Source organism: Corvus kubaryi, unplaced genomic scaffold (assembly GCF_017639235.1).
Source record: "Corvus kubaryi isolate FWS band 111438036 unplaced genomic scaffold, C.kubaryi_AGA036_p1.0 split3-37304, whole genome shotgun sequence".
NCBI lineage: Eukaryota > Metazoa > Chordata > Aves > Passeriformes > Corvidae > Corvus > Corvus kubaryi.
Window position 1 is genome coordinate 1757433 of NW_024582087.1, and position 13835 is coordinate 1771267.

The 13835-nt window shown below is 49.0% G+C and overlaps 2 protein-coding genes across 3 annotated transcripts in view; one reads left to right on the top strand and one right to left on the bottom strand.

Annotated features, from left to right (window-relative positions):
* Nucleotides 1-3095: 3095 nt before the first annotated feature.
* ZBTB8B (zinc finger and BTB domain containing 8B) lies at nucleotides 3096-13029 on the bottom strand. Of its 2 annotated transcripts, none has more exons than XM_042015421.1 (4): nucleotides 12973-13029; nucleotides 11347-12255; nucleotides 8176-8354; nucleotides 3096-6725 (listed from the first exon to the last, which is right to left on the bottom strand). In XM_042015421.1, exons 2-4 carry the CDS (start codon nucleotides 12251-12253, stop codon nucleotides 6414-6416), a joined length of 1398 nt encoding a protein of 465 aa, XP_041871355.1. In that variant the 5' UTR covers nucleotides 12254-12255; nucleotides 12973-13029; the 3' UTR covers nucleotides 3096-6413. The 2 variants fall into 2 exon arrangements, with proteins under 2 accessions (XP_041871355.1, XP_041871354.1); XM_042015420.1 differs by lacking the exon at nucleotides 12973-13029 and adding an exon at nucleotides 12849-12915.
* Nucleotides 13030-13103: 74 nt separating this feature from the next.
* Nucleotides 13104-13835, top strand: part of BSDC1 (BSD domain containing 1) — a 6959-nt gene continuing 6227 nt past the window's right edge. The window contains exon 1 of the mRNA XM_042015422.1: nucleotides 13104-13147. Coding sequence (XP_041871356.1) covers nucleotides 13137-13147 — 11 coding nt within the window. The 5' untranslated portion in view covers nucleotides 13104-13136. The remainder of the gene's footprint in view (nucleotides 13148-13835) is intronic.

Here is a 13835-nt window from a genome sequence, read left to right on the forward strand (position 1 = left end):
GGCCGCCGCCGCTCGCCGCTTCCCACACCCACATGCTGCCCCGGAGGGGATGGGATGCCCTAGATGCCTCCTTTTCACACCTTTATCTATAGCGCGGGCCTCGATGACCCAAATCCTTCTCCTTTCTCTCGCAGCATCCTCCAATGGAGATGTGACATCTTCTTTTCTCTGTTGGTATCTGTTATCTTCTGAAGAAAGCATGTCTGAAAGCGAAACCTGGACCTCTCACCTTCTCTCCCTCGAAGTTGAGTGTCTTTCTCCTTCCTCTTCTTACCACCAGGGTCTTTTCTGTGATTTTGACGCCCCAGTTATTTTTCATAAATATTTATTTTCCCATGGAAACCATTCTTCCTTAACCGAGTCCTTTGTGGCATTTTTAGCCTTCCGTTCCCTAACTTCAGACTTTCCACCTTGAAACAATTCATCTCTCTTTCCCCAGTGTAGCAAAATTGACTAAAGACTCTTTATCTAGAAGATAACAATCCAAAGACTCTTTCCTTTGATCATTAGAAGCATTCTCCCACTAATTAATATACATTTATTCATCTCCAATTTTTATCCATTCATATTTTGTATATATATGTATATGGGTTTTATATATGTAACAATATTTTTTCCAGCTTATTTCCCCTTTTTTTATAAACTTTCTTAGTTTTGTAGATTCTCCTTTCAAACTCAGGCCATGCTCTTAAAATCTTCATGAAAGCCATTTTGCTTCTGTAAGATTCTGCTCTAAATTAATCATTCTTGAACATGAAACAACTGGAATCCACACCAGCTTCTCGTAGCTCTCACCACTGAGAAATAAAGAAGACAGCCGACTAAACAATCAGTTTAATATAAACCAGAACATCTATTTGTAGTATCAGGTTTTAATACCTCTTGAATTCACGCCTTTAAAGTTTATTTCTGCCTGTCAAGCCAGCTAAGTCACACCTCTTTCTATTTAACATGGAATCACAGAGTCCCAGGATGGTTGGGGTTGGAAAGGTCCTTAAAGACCATGGGCAGGGACACTTTCCACTAGACCAGGTTGCTCTACATATTTTTATTCCACATTTATGCCCGATTTATTTCATCGGCTGAAAGCTTCCCTTGGAAAAGTGTTACCTGTAGGTATTTGTTCTGTTTGACCTGCCTGGGTGGTGCTTTCACTCGTCTGTCAGTGGGGGTTTGTGTCGATGTCAACAGGAGCTCGAGGGTTCTCCATCTGCCAGGAACAGGCAATAGAATTTAAAAAATATGAGGAAAATGTTCAGTGATATCTAGAGTAGCTTAATTAGAATTTTTAAAGATGCTACGAGTGCTTTCCTCAGAGCACTTCCTGCTCACTGCTCTGTGCTGTGGATCCACGAACAGCCACGGAACAAACTTTGGTTTTCTCATACGCGGGGCTGATTTCACCCTGTTGTGCACAACAGTGCATCCCAAACAATCCCAGACATTCAGTGAGGTTTTCTGGTTCGTGTTTCTAAATTTTAGAGCCCTTGATTCCAGCTGAGAAAGTCCCACTTGAAGTTGAGATGCTGTTTGGAGAGTTCATCCAGGGGGAATGTGCTTGGCAGCTGGGTGAAGGAGGTGAAGGAGGTGCTCCTCACAGCAAGAGGGTTGCAGAGCAAGGCTGAGAGTCTGCTCTTCAGAGAAGAATTTACCAATTACTCTAAAAAAATTCCATTTTTCTTGCTGATACAAAAATTGACGTACATTTCTCCTTGGGTTTGGTAATCAAACGTGATTAACGGTAATAATATATAAAGGTATCGTGTCTTATATAATAATAGTTTAATTAACAGTAATGCCAGTTAAAAGAAATGCTCCTCAAGAATCACAGCCCTCAGTGATGGTGCACTTTCCAACTTTAAATATCCAGGGATATTTTTTACCGCGGAAAAACTCAAGAACCTGTGCCAGAACAACTTAAGGAAGAGTTCAAAGCCTAGGAATTAATTAAGATTGAGACTACAATTTGCATGTGATCACTGCCAGCCCGGATTTGGGTTGACTTCATTTGCATCATCGTTCGTGTCCTCAGCTTTCCCAAGGACCAAACCAGGGCAGTTGAATCGGGTCGGAGCTGCACCTTCTCTTCAAGCACAAATCCCAACCTCCAGGTACAAATCCCCGCAGCCTCGGGGTCCCCGGGACATCGCTTCCTGCTTCAAAATGAACGGGAAATCCCAATGCCCTGTCCTAAAGCCCAGGGAGGAATCTTCCCTCTGGCAGCAAGGTACAATTTAGGAAAAGAAGGAAATTTGGTGGCAGCGTTTCCAGGAGCTGCTCGCGCATCTCAGCAGGATTTGTCAGGAACTTCATCTACGCGGGAGCCCAAACCCCTCATCCTGTTCCAGCAGGACAATTAAAACCCCTCGTTAAATTCTTTATCGTCACTCGGAACACCCAAATGTCCCTTATTTGCATACAGCTCGCGTTGGTGATTTAGGGCTGCATCCAAACGATTCTCCTCCCCAAATCATTAGGGAGTTCTTTGACACCCTCTGATGGCCCTTGGCTGCCCCGCTCTCCTGCTTCCCTCCCTCCTCGCCTCACAAAAAATGTTTTTCACCAAGGGTGGAGACAACCACCCTCACCCCCTCTTGAGTTCTTCAGCGCCTCACATCTTTCATGGGGGGGAAAAAAAAAAAAAAAAAGGAAAAACTGTGAATTTGCCGCGAGATCGTTTGTGAAATAGTCGATATAATTCAAAATTATCTGGAAAGAATATTTGGGATGCTGTTCTCCCCGTCCCAATGTGCATTTCCTCCTAGCTGGGATCGGGGTTTGCCTCCCAGAAACGAAAAGTTTTAAAAGGAGTTTAAAAAGTTAACATAAAACTACAAAGACTGTTAAGAAAACCAAATCAGTGTTAATAAAACAAAAGATTTTCTAAAAATTTCCCTTGGCTGGGGTTGAAGTGAATAGGACCCTTTTAGTTCTTTCTGATTTTTCTTGCAAACTAACTGTCCCCAGAAATAGATCTATTCATTTTTCAGTTGGATTAATGAAATGGGAATATTAATTATTTAATTTTAATGCAAGAAATTGAAACTAGGCACTCTCAGGTTTACTCAGTCAACATTTGAACAGTAAAAAAAAAATCCAAGCAACCCTCTCAGAGAGTTTTATTTTCTAGACAATCAAAAAACTCCAGAATGCTCCAAGATCCACAAATATATTTCAGTCACTTCTACAAATAAGGTTCAGTTTATAAGAATTTGTCATCGTTACTGGACTAAAGGACTTCGGTTATGAAACTGTCTTACAAAACAGCAGGAAATTAAATGAGCACAGTTGGAAGATTTACAAGGGCTTTGCACCAAGAGGTGAAATGCACTACAAATACCAGTGCAGCATGTATTCCTTCAGTGAAATACAGTGCATTTCTGTGCAAAAATACATTAAAATGTGTATTCCTAAACAAAGTCAAGTACGACGAGCTAAGACTTCAAGATATGTCACCTGCACGGCCTTTAAAAACCTTTGAGAACGAGATTCTGTTAGAAATAACTCCCCTAAAAACGACATTTTTTGATTCTCCAGCAAGCACCAGAGGAAGCTTTTTAAACAGCCAACATCATTTTCTCAAAGCTTGTAGAGGCTGGGTCTACAAATGGAAGATTTCAGGGGAAAAAACATCCAGAAAACGAAGTGGGAAGCACAAGCAAAGGGATTTACATGAACTACACCCTCTTCTACATCCAAAGGCTGAAAGGACTCCACGGAAAACAAAGCAGCACAAAAAAATGACAATTCAACAGGAAACCCCGAGTTTGGTGGTGCCTTTCCCTGGGGAAAAGCTGCCCCCCGCCCACCCCACACCCCTGACAGCTCCATTCTCTAGGCACAAGACACACAAGAAACAATCTCTAAGACCAAAGAGAGCAGGGTGAAGGAAAAGGTCTCTGCAGCCATTCCTGCAGCTCTTGCACCACCCAGACTTCCCGAGGGTTTCCCTGCTCCCAGTGTCTCCACAGGCTCAGAGTCAGCAGAGCTCGGCCATGCCAGGAGCTTCCCAACCTTGTGGAGCACGAGCCAGGACCAGGCTCAGCTGATATTCCAGGTCTAGTGGCTTCTACCAATATTTACAATGAGGTGGAATCTTCCTTGACCAGAACTGGGGAGGCCTGGTCATTAAATATCATTTTGGATCCCTATTTACATTCCTGCCCCGCTTCCATCAGCAAGCAAGTCTCCCAACAAACACGGGTGATCTGTGGCTCATTCCCAGGTGCTCTCAAGGCAGAAAGTCCCTCCTTCATCTCCTTTATCACCCTTTGGTGTTGGATGGACTCACCAAAAATCCAGCAGTCCAAAAGACAAGCCCTGGGAGGCTGGAAGAGGCATTTCCAAATGTTCCAGCAAAATTTACAAGCCCCACATTTAGCTCAGGTTTTCAAGAGCACCGAGGAGCCAAAACCACAGCAGGATTTTCAGAGGAGCTCAGCTCCAAATGTGGCACCCACCTGAGTTGTCCCTCCAATGTCCCTTAACTCAGATGGACTAAAACAGGAGCTCTAGAGCAGGGAATTCTGTAAAGGTCTTGTCTCAGCTACTACAAACTCAGATTTACAGGCGACCTGGAACAGGGATGACTGAAACTCACCCAAACGAAGGGATAGAAAATAAAACCAGCACATTCCATGGTGACATTCATCACGAACTTGGACCAGACCACTTCAAAAGAAGTCTCTTTACCTTTTGCTCTCTTCAGCAGCCAGCAGTAAAGTGAATTCTTTAAGAAGAACCTTGTTTCTTCTTTCCTCATCCTACCTGGTGTGGCAATGAACCCTTGGCTGCACTTGTGAGAGCAGAATCAGCTCTGGCAAAGAAATCTGACATCACAGTGGGACTGTTTCACTGCTGGATGAAGGAGAGGGAGAAGCTGAGTTGCTCTTTTCCAGCATATGAAACAAAAGCACGAGGTATGCAGAAAAAAAACCCTGGTTAAATCAGAGAGCTCTTGGGTTTTTTAGGTTTGCCAAGTGTAAAATCTTTACACCAAAACCCTCAAGAAACACCGCCTCAAGTGGGAGGAACTGCTCCCTCTTTGTCAGCCAAATCTGTCTACAGAATTCTGATCCAGCACTTGCTCCAGGCAAAAAGGCTCATCAAATTTGCCTTTTCATGAAACACTTGGGAACAGCAGAGGGAAGAAGCATTAACAGTCTGATTTCACAGTATATTTCAGTTTTGTCCCTTTGTCAGGGAACAGGAGGTCACCCCTAAGCAATCAGGCTTTCTCTTGGTGGTGGGTTTTCTCCTAAAGCTTCCCAGCCTGAGTTTTGATAGCTCTTAGCAACTTGCTGCTGGAAAGGTGACAAAATCTCACCTCCTTTGAAAACCTTTAGCTGCCCCAGCAAAGAAACAGGAGGGTCACAGTGGAGTATTTTAGAAAAAATAAATAAATTCTGGATAAAATCGCAAAACATAAACCATGAGAGGATCCCCGAATTCTAAAAGAAATAACAGTAAAAGAGAAAGAAAAGGATTCCAAAAGGGCATTCAGAGCTCTTTGACAGCATTGCTCAGATATTTCACTGCTCCTCAGCTACACCAGGTGTGGATCTGGTTATTCAATCTGCCAGAGTCAGAATTCCCAAGGAACCTGCCTGACAGCTTTTAACTCCTACTGTAAAAAGCTGAAAAGAATTTGAGCTTTTCTCTTAGTCCAGGCCACTAAGACACCATTATTTGTGCTTGATATTTAAGCCAAGCCTACTGATATCTGAGTGACATTAAAGACAGGGCTGAAGATCTGCAGCCTGAGCTCTTAGGAGAGGAAGATGCAGTAAAAATTCACAAAGAGAAGCTTGATCTCTAAATTCCTGCAATTAAGGACATGTGAGATGTGTTTATTCTTCCTGCTTATCCTTTCAGCAGCAGCATATTCTTGTTTTGTTTTTGTTATCCTGGTTTTTCTGCCCTGGTTTCCAGGTCAAACCCAGTCTCAGCAAACACTTAAGGTTCATAATTTAGGTAACACTGTCCTAAAGCAGAAGGATCACAGATTAGCTCGGAGAAGTCCCAAGGTAAGAGATGTAAACCACATTTTGTATCATCTTCAGAGAAAAGGTGGTGCCCCTTTCAGATCAGGGATTAAGGACCACAACTCATTATATGAAGAAACCTGTCCCTAAAACAACCCCGAGGTGTTCCACCTGCAAAACCAAAACCAGGGGGCAGAGAAACTGCTCGAGTCCAACCTCTGTGAGCCCCAGCCAGAAGATTCCTCACAGATTTCTGGTGCACAGCACTGAAAACTTAAAAAACCTTAAAAATTCCAATTCTCCCCGCTGTTGAATTAAAAACCAGAACAATAAAAACCAGCATGGTGTCACTGTGAGTGGGCAGATGTGCAGTTCTCTGTCCCAGACACTGCTGGGGAACCTCTCAGTGCTCCCCCTCTCCTCTCACTGCTACATCAGAGTTTCTCTGTCTGACAAACTCCGGTGGATTTCCTGCTTGTCATCGCCATCATCATCATCAGCTGCCTCATTTTCCTCACCAGACTCCACGTAGATGGGCCAATCGTTGTCAGCATCCCCTTTTTCCTGGCCTTCTGAGGCTGTTTCCATGAGGCTGAGGTTGATGGGCATGGAGTCCTCGTGGGTGGTGGTGACACAGGTGCAGCTGTCGCAGAGCCCGAAGCGCCGCAGCCCCTGGGACAGGCTGTTGGTGAAGGTTCTCCTGCAGCCCTTGCAGATGATGGGCTTGTTGGAGCGATGGACCTGCAGGGAAAACAGCAAAATTTGGAGGGGGAAACCAGCAAAATTGGGGGGGAAAACCAGCAACCTGCTGGGTTGGGAGAGATTCCCAAAACAGGAGAACAGCCACGCTTCAGCTGAAGGGGATTTCATTGTGATTCTGGCCATAAAGGACAAAATCGTGGAATGGGTTGGGTTGGAAGGGACATCAAAGCTCATCCAGCCCATCCCTGCCATGGGCAGGGACACCTTCCCCAATCCCAGGTTGCTCCAAGCCCTGTCCAGCCTGGCCTGGGATCCTTCCAGGAATAGGGAATTGACAATCTCACCACCCTCACAAGGCAGAATTCCTTCCCAGATTGAACAGACTGGGAAAACAAAATGCCTAAATCCTTACTGTGTGCTTCAGGAGAAATACCAAATATCCAATGGGGCAAAACAACGAACCAAATACTTATTATTATTATTATTATTATCATCATTATCATTATCATTATTATTATTATTAACTGAAAAGTTTCTCTCGCTTTGGCAACTGACACTTTACCATGCCATAAATCTAGTCCCTCCTGATGGGAGAGAATTTACTGAAAGGCCTTGCAAGGAGTTTCAAAGATAAACTGAGACTTTTCCTGGAGTTTCAGTGCTTCCAGATAGTTGTTTATGAAGTCTTATCAGAGGAACAGAGCCACCAGCGTGATCCAGGTACAGCATAGAGCACAGAAAGCAGGAGTGAGGCCTCTCTATCAAGATTTACACAGTTTTTAAAAGATATTTTAACCAATAGTTACTAAAAATGTCCATTAGTTTCACTTTCCTACCAATTATTCAGTAACACGGGCAGGAACTGCGGAATTTTCTATCCAATCATCCCAAACCACTTTTACTGCAGAACATGGAGTAGTAGAAGAAGGAGAAGAAGGTTTAGAGAACAACAGCAATCCTCCATTTTGATATTTTTTACTCTTATCTATTTACTACAAAGAGAAGCCCAAAACCTCTAAATTTTTCACCCTGTGACAATCTTACATCGTAGTCTATCACCTAATTCCCACCACTGTATTTCCTAGTTTATCACCTAATTCCCACCACTGTATTTCCCAGTCTATCACCTAATTCCCACCACTGTATTTCCCAGTCTATCACCTAATTCCCACCACTGTATTTTCCAGTCTATCACCTAATTCCCACCACTGTATTTCCAGTCTATCACCTAATTCCCACCACTGCATTTCCCAGTCTATCACCTAATTCCCACCACTGCATTTCCTAGTTCTTGTCTGATCCTTGGTAATTTTTTCCAAGGTTGGAGGTAAAACCAGCGTTGCTCAGGGCGGCAAAACCCCTTCAAAACAGAGAAACATTCTCAGCACTCCGGCTTCCTACAGGCAATTTCCTTCGGGAAATCCACCTGGAAAACGCCAAGAAAACCCTCGGAATCAACTCCCTGGTGGCCACAACCACCCAGACTCACGCTGAGCGCGTGGCTCCGCAGGTGCTCCTGGCGGGTGAAGCGCTTCCCGCAGGTCTCGCAGGGATAGGGCCTCTCCCCGGTGTGGGAGCGGATGTGGCGCTTGAGGATCCCCTTCTGCTTGGCCGTGTAGGGGCAGAAGGGGCACTTGTGCAGCTTGATGGGCACCACCAGCACGTCACCTTGGGGAGAAGAACACACAGCGCGGGGTTAGCTCAGTGTGGCGGTTTGGCTGAATTTTGAAATAGGTCCTCTGAGAGAAGGCACAACCATCCCTCCCTCCACCAGGCTGGGGGAAAAAGAAATTTTCCTCGAAGGGAAGTGAAGGAGATAAAGCTATTTATTTAGCAAACACACGGGAAAGGATAATAAGGCTAAATAATAAAATCGTTCTCTGTGGAGGAAAAACCTGGGGAAGTGTTAGAGTTCTCCCTTTGGTCTCCTTGGAGCTGGGGCTTGGCCCTCTGTGCCCGGCGGAAAGTCTTCCTGATGTGCTCTGAGGTTGAAGCAATCCAGTAGAAAAGGGAGAAAATCTGGCAGTCCAGTAGAAAAGGGAGAAAATTCCCGGAATTCCAGGGAAGGAAAAACAAAGCTCAACTCTCAGTCTCTCTCTGGAGAACAAGAAACTGAAACAACTGGCCAGAAGCTGACTGGAAAGCAGCAAACTGGGTGCTTCCTCCCTCCCCTGCTGCAGCTGGGGAAAAAAAACTTCTATCTCTGTGTGTGACCTTGAACAAGCTGCAAACTGCTTTGAAAAAGTTTTGCTCAGTTTTTTCCTTCCCCTTCTCAGGCTCAGTTTAGAGGCATAGAAAAGCACAGGAATTAATTTCTGGGCATGGGCAGCGATATGGGATCCACATCCTAAAGTCACCCCAAGGACACTCAGGCACCTCGGGTTGGCTCCTCGTCCTGCTCGCTGCAAAGCTGAGGCCAGAGAGCTGCACTGGGCCCTCTCCCTGGGCTTGGCTTACCTGGGCTTTCCTCAGCTGGTGCCATTGCAGAATTCATGCAGCTGCAGACGCCCTGTTGCTCATTTTATTTTAAGAATATTTAATGAAGTACCAAAAATCTGCTTTTGGTGCGATGGGGTCTCTGCTCCATCTCAGCCACTTCCTTTTTTTTTGGTAATTATTAAACCATTAACATTAAACAGCATCAGCAACGAAAACCTTGAGCACAAACTGCAGGCAGGAATAGCACATTTTGTCCAAGTGCTTTTATATTTAGATCTGAAAATATGACTCTTTGTTTCTACTGCCCTCCTGCTGGGAATAGCACAGTGAAGGACTCCCAATATATTTCCTGACAATGTTTTGCTGTTCCTAAAACCAAACCACAAGTATTACACAATTTATGGAGTCAGGTGCAAGAAGAAAATTAAACTTGAAGATCCCATTTTACATAAACATGGGCACTGCCAAGTTTTTCAGCACCAGCCCAGCTTCCCTTCCAGCAGAAAGGTGGAGATGTGATGCCAAAGGATTAATTTTCCCTGTTCCAGGCACTGATTCAGGGAAATGTTTTGTGTGTCAAGCAGGTGAGGTTGCAGAGCATCCTTTGTATTAAGGTTTATCCAACCCACTATCAAAAAAGGTGTGTCTGGTGTTAATGGTGTGAGCCAGAGTCATCTCACCCCATTCTGGAGCTTCCCAAAGGATTGCAAATCCCTGCTGGGCGTTTAGAGCTTCATTAAAACCCCAACCAACCCAGTTCTTAGTCCTGCCTTGCTTCCAGTGCTCTGCAGGTGCCTGTTTCCCTTCCATCTGCTGTGAAGGGGACCAGGGTGATGGAACAGAGGTGGACACATGAAAGGAAGTGGTGTTTATCTCTTCTGTTGACCTGAGTGCACCATTCTGGTACCAGGACTTCGCATTTCTCATTTCTGGTGCCTTGTGAGGAAGCTGAGGCAGCAGCACCACTGAAAGCTGAGAAGCTCCCACTCTCCTCGCTGCTACAATGTCCTGGTTTAGCACAGAAACAGAAGGAATGGAAGGTTTGGTTTCTTTTCCCTCACTCCTACTCAAAACCCATCTCCCACTGATTGCTGCTGCACTGTCAGGACACCCGATGTTCCCTGTCAAACTCTGGAAGCATTTCCCTTTTCATGACTCATTAACAGCCTGGAGATGTTGAGAGAGGGAAGAAGAGAAGCCAAGTTTGTGTGTTGGATGTTCTCACCCTGCCACACGTGGAAAAGCAGCAGCCTGAGTGCTGCCAGCCCTGCTCTGAGAGCTGCTGGTGGCACTGAACCTGGATTTGTGATTTTATCAGTGCCTGATTGGAAAGCAGAGAGGATTTGTCAGTTTTATTGGCTTTGAGATTGCACAGGCAGCTTGAGCTGATGTGAAAATAAACTTGTGTGCTGCCCACAGCGCTGTGGCATTTGTCACATCCTCGGCACCTGTGGCACTTGCAGTTTGTCAGAGCCACCTCCTGTCTTCACAAGGCTGTTTGGACAAGGCACTTATCAAAAACCAGATAAAATGCCCAAATCTTTATTGTCCACATCAGGAGAAATGCACATGGGCCTGATTTTCTTCTTCTCCAGGTGCCTGACACTGCTGCCAGGAAATATTCCTGAGATATTCCAACTGGTGCTGGGCTCGGGGCAGCAGCAGAACCTCAGTGACCAGCAGCTCAGAAGTGACAAAAGCCTCATCTTTATGCTATACCACAGAGTTTAAGGCTTTCAGTGCTCCTAAAGGACTTGTAGGGATCCCTCAGTGTTGGATAAAACTGATTCCTGCCCTCTGAAATTCCAAGCAGGAGCAAACAGAGCAGCACTGGCAGGAGCTCCAGTGGGATGAGCTCCTGCTGCAGCAGGTCGTGCAGCAGATCCCTCTTGTGGCAGCTCAGCTGCTGCTGGATTGCTCTTAATGAGTTTTAAAAACGCACCTGCTTTTCAACGAGGTCCCAGTGAGTTTATTAAAGCAGAATCGCCCCCACTGGAGTCTGGGGGGTGATTTGGGAGCTGCAGAGCTGTCAGGAATACTCACCTCCCACGGGCTGCACCGAACAAACGAGTACAGCTGCTTTTCAAGTGCACAACAAGAGTTTATTTCACTGTGCCAAAATATTCAGCAATATATTCCTCAACAAGAGTCACAAAAGAAGCGGCCCAACAAAGCTGTTCCCTCCTCAACTCCACAGGCTGCACCCCCCGAGTCCTCTCACCTGTGTCCTCACCATACCAGTCGCTGTGAATGTCCATCATGGAACTCACGGCGACTCCTGCATCCTCAGCCCTACCCTCAAATCCCCGGACAAAGTGATGCACCACGTCCTCCTTCCTCTGAGCCGAGCTGTTGCGCAGCAGAGCCTCCAGGAACTGCTTCATGTGGTAATTATTGCAGGCCAGCTCCACGGGCTGCCCCTCTTCCATCTGCTCCAGGGACAGCGGCGCGGGGAACTGCGGCAGCCGCTCGCCCACCTCCACCTCCACCTCGTCGGGGTCGAACTCCACTTTGGGTTCCACCCCTTTGGGCAGCGAGGGGTCATCGGGGCAGTCACTGCTCAGGGGGTCCCTGACCACCAGCTCCAGGGTGCTGCAGTCCTCGCAGGGAGGCTCCCGCTGGCATCGTGGAATCCTCTCCTTCTCCTGCAGGCAGGACGCGGGGGCGGAGCTCTTGGGGCCGAGGGAGGTGCCCTCCCTGGCTGAGCTCCCGCTGTCAGCCTGGTAGAAAGCCGCTTCCCTCTCGATCTTCCTGCAGATGTCCAAGGAGGACCTGATGTACGTTTTGCAGAAGTTGACCACGTCGGTCATCTGCAGGTAGCTGGCGGCCGACATCACCTCGATCACGTTCTCCCCGCACAGATCCAGCTTCCCGGAGTAGAGGAAATCCAGGATGATGGAGAAAGCCTCGGAGGTGACGATGTCCAGCGAGGCCGTGCTGTGGCGGCCGCTGTCCTGGATGTAGTGGATGAGCAGCGCTCGGAAGTAGCCGCTGTTGGCGAACAGGATGTTCTTGTGGGCTTTGAAGATCCTGCCCTCCACGATGATGCTGCAGTCGCAGAAGAAATCCCGCTTGCGCTGCTCGTTCAGCTCCCCCAGCAGTTTGGTGTAGTACGACTGCACCTCCATGGCTGTGCCGGGAACAGAGCGAGCCGTCAGCACCGGGACCCGCGGGGACACCGCCGCTGCCACCCCCTGCCAGCGCCGCGGGGACACCGCGGGGACCCGGGACAGGGGGGGAGACCCCGGCAAGAACCGTCCTGCGCGGCCCTGCGGGTCCCACACCCCTCCAAGGACCGTCCCGCCCGGTACCGGGAGTCCCATACCCCTCCAAGGACCGTCCCGCCCGGTACCGGGTATCCTATACCCCTCCAAGGACCGTCCCGCCCGGTACCGGGGCTCCCACACCCCTCCAAGGACCGTCCCGCCCGGTACCGGGGCTCCCACACCTTGCCAAGGACCGTCCCGCCCGGTACCGGGTATCCTATACCCCTTCAAGGACCGTCCCGCCCGATACCGGGTATCCTATACCCCTTCAAGGACCGTCCCGCCCAGTACCGGGGATCCCACACTCCTCCAAGGACCGTCCCGCCCGGTACTGGGGATCCCACACTCCTCCAAGGACCGTCCCGCCCGGTACCACGAGTTCCACATCCCGCCAAGGTCCCGGTACGCCCGGTCCCCCAGCATGCCCTAGAAGGCCAAGGAGCACCCTACCCGGTACCGGGATGCCCCGCCGCGCCAAGAACCATCCTGCTCCGTACTGGGACCCCTCCCTGCTCCAAGCACCGCCCTGCCCGGTCTGGAGGTGCCCCGGAACGCGGCCCTGCCCGGTGCCCATCGCTCACCTCCGCCCGGCCCCGCTCCCGGCCCCGCTCCCGGTCCCGCCCGGCCGCCGTAGCCGGGGCGCGCCCCCGGGGCGGGGCAGGAAGTGACGTCAGGAGGGCCCGGCTCCGGGGCGGGGCCCGCGGGGTGAGGGGTCGGTAAATATTGGTGACGTCACCGCGCCAAGATGGCGGAGGGGTGAGCGGGGCACGGGCGGGGGCGGCGGGACCGGGAGGGAACGGGACAGGGAACGGGACAGGGACAGGGACCGGGACAGGGACCGGGATGGGCAGGGCGGCGGGGCCGGGGCGGGGTTTTGGGGTGTCGGGGTGTGAATCTGGGATCGGGATGTGGGGTTGGGATGTGGGGTTGGGATGTGGGGCTGGGATGTGGGATCAGGATCTGGGGTCGGGATGTGGAGTCGGGATGTTGGGTTGGGATGTGGGGTCGGGATGTGGGGTCGGGATGTGGGGTCGGGATCTGGGGTCGGGATCTGGGGTTGGGATCTGGGGTCGGGATCTGGGGTTGGGATGTGGGATCGGGATCTGGGGTCTGGGATCGGGATCTGGGGTCTGGGATTTGGATCGGGGTTCTGAGGTATGGGATCAGAATCTGAGATCTGGATCTGCGGTCTGGGTCTGGATCTGGGGTTTGGGGGTTTGGTCTGGGATCCTGGTCTGGGGTCGGGATCTGGGGTATGGATTTGGGATCTGGGGTTTGGGGTTCGCTCTGAGATGCTGGTCTGGGGTCAGGATCAGGGTCTGGATCTGGGTCTGGATTTGGGATCTGGGGTTTGGGGTTGGCTCTGAGATGCTGGTCTGGGGTCAGGATCAGGGTCTGGATCTGGGTCTGGATTTGGGATCTGGGGTTTGGGGTTGGCTCTGGG

Bases quoted from the DNA above. Each gene is read 5' to 3' on its own strand.
- ZBTB8B (XM_042015420.1), bottom strand. From the start codon at position 12,876: ATGGTTCTTGGCGCGGCGGGGCATCCCG. The intron at 12,256-12,848 runs GTACCGGGTAGG...TTCCCGGCACAG, and splicing joins TGGCGCGGCGGGGCATCCCG to CCATGGAGGTGCAGTCGTAC. The intron at 6,726-8,175 runs GTGAGTCTGGGT...TTTTCCCTGCAG, and splicing joins TGCGGAGCCACGCGCTCAGC to GTCCATCGCTCCAACAAGCC.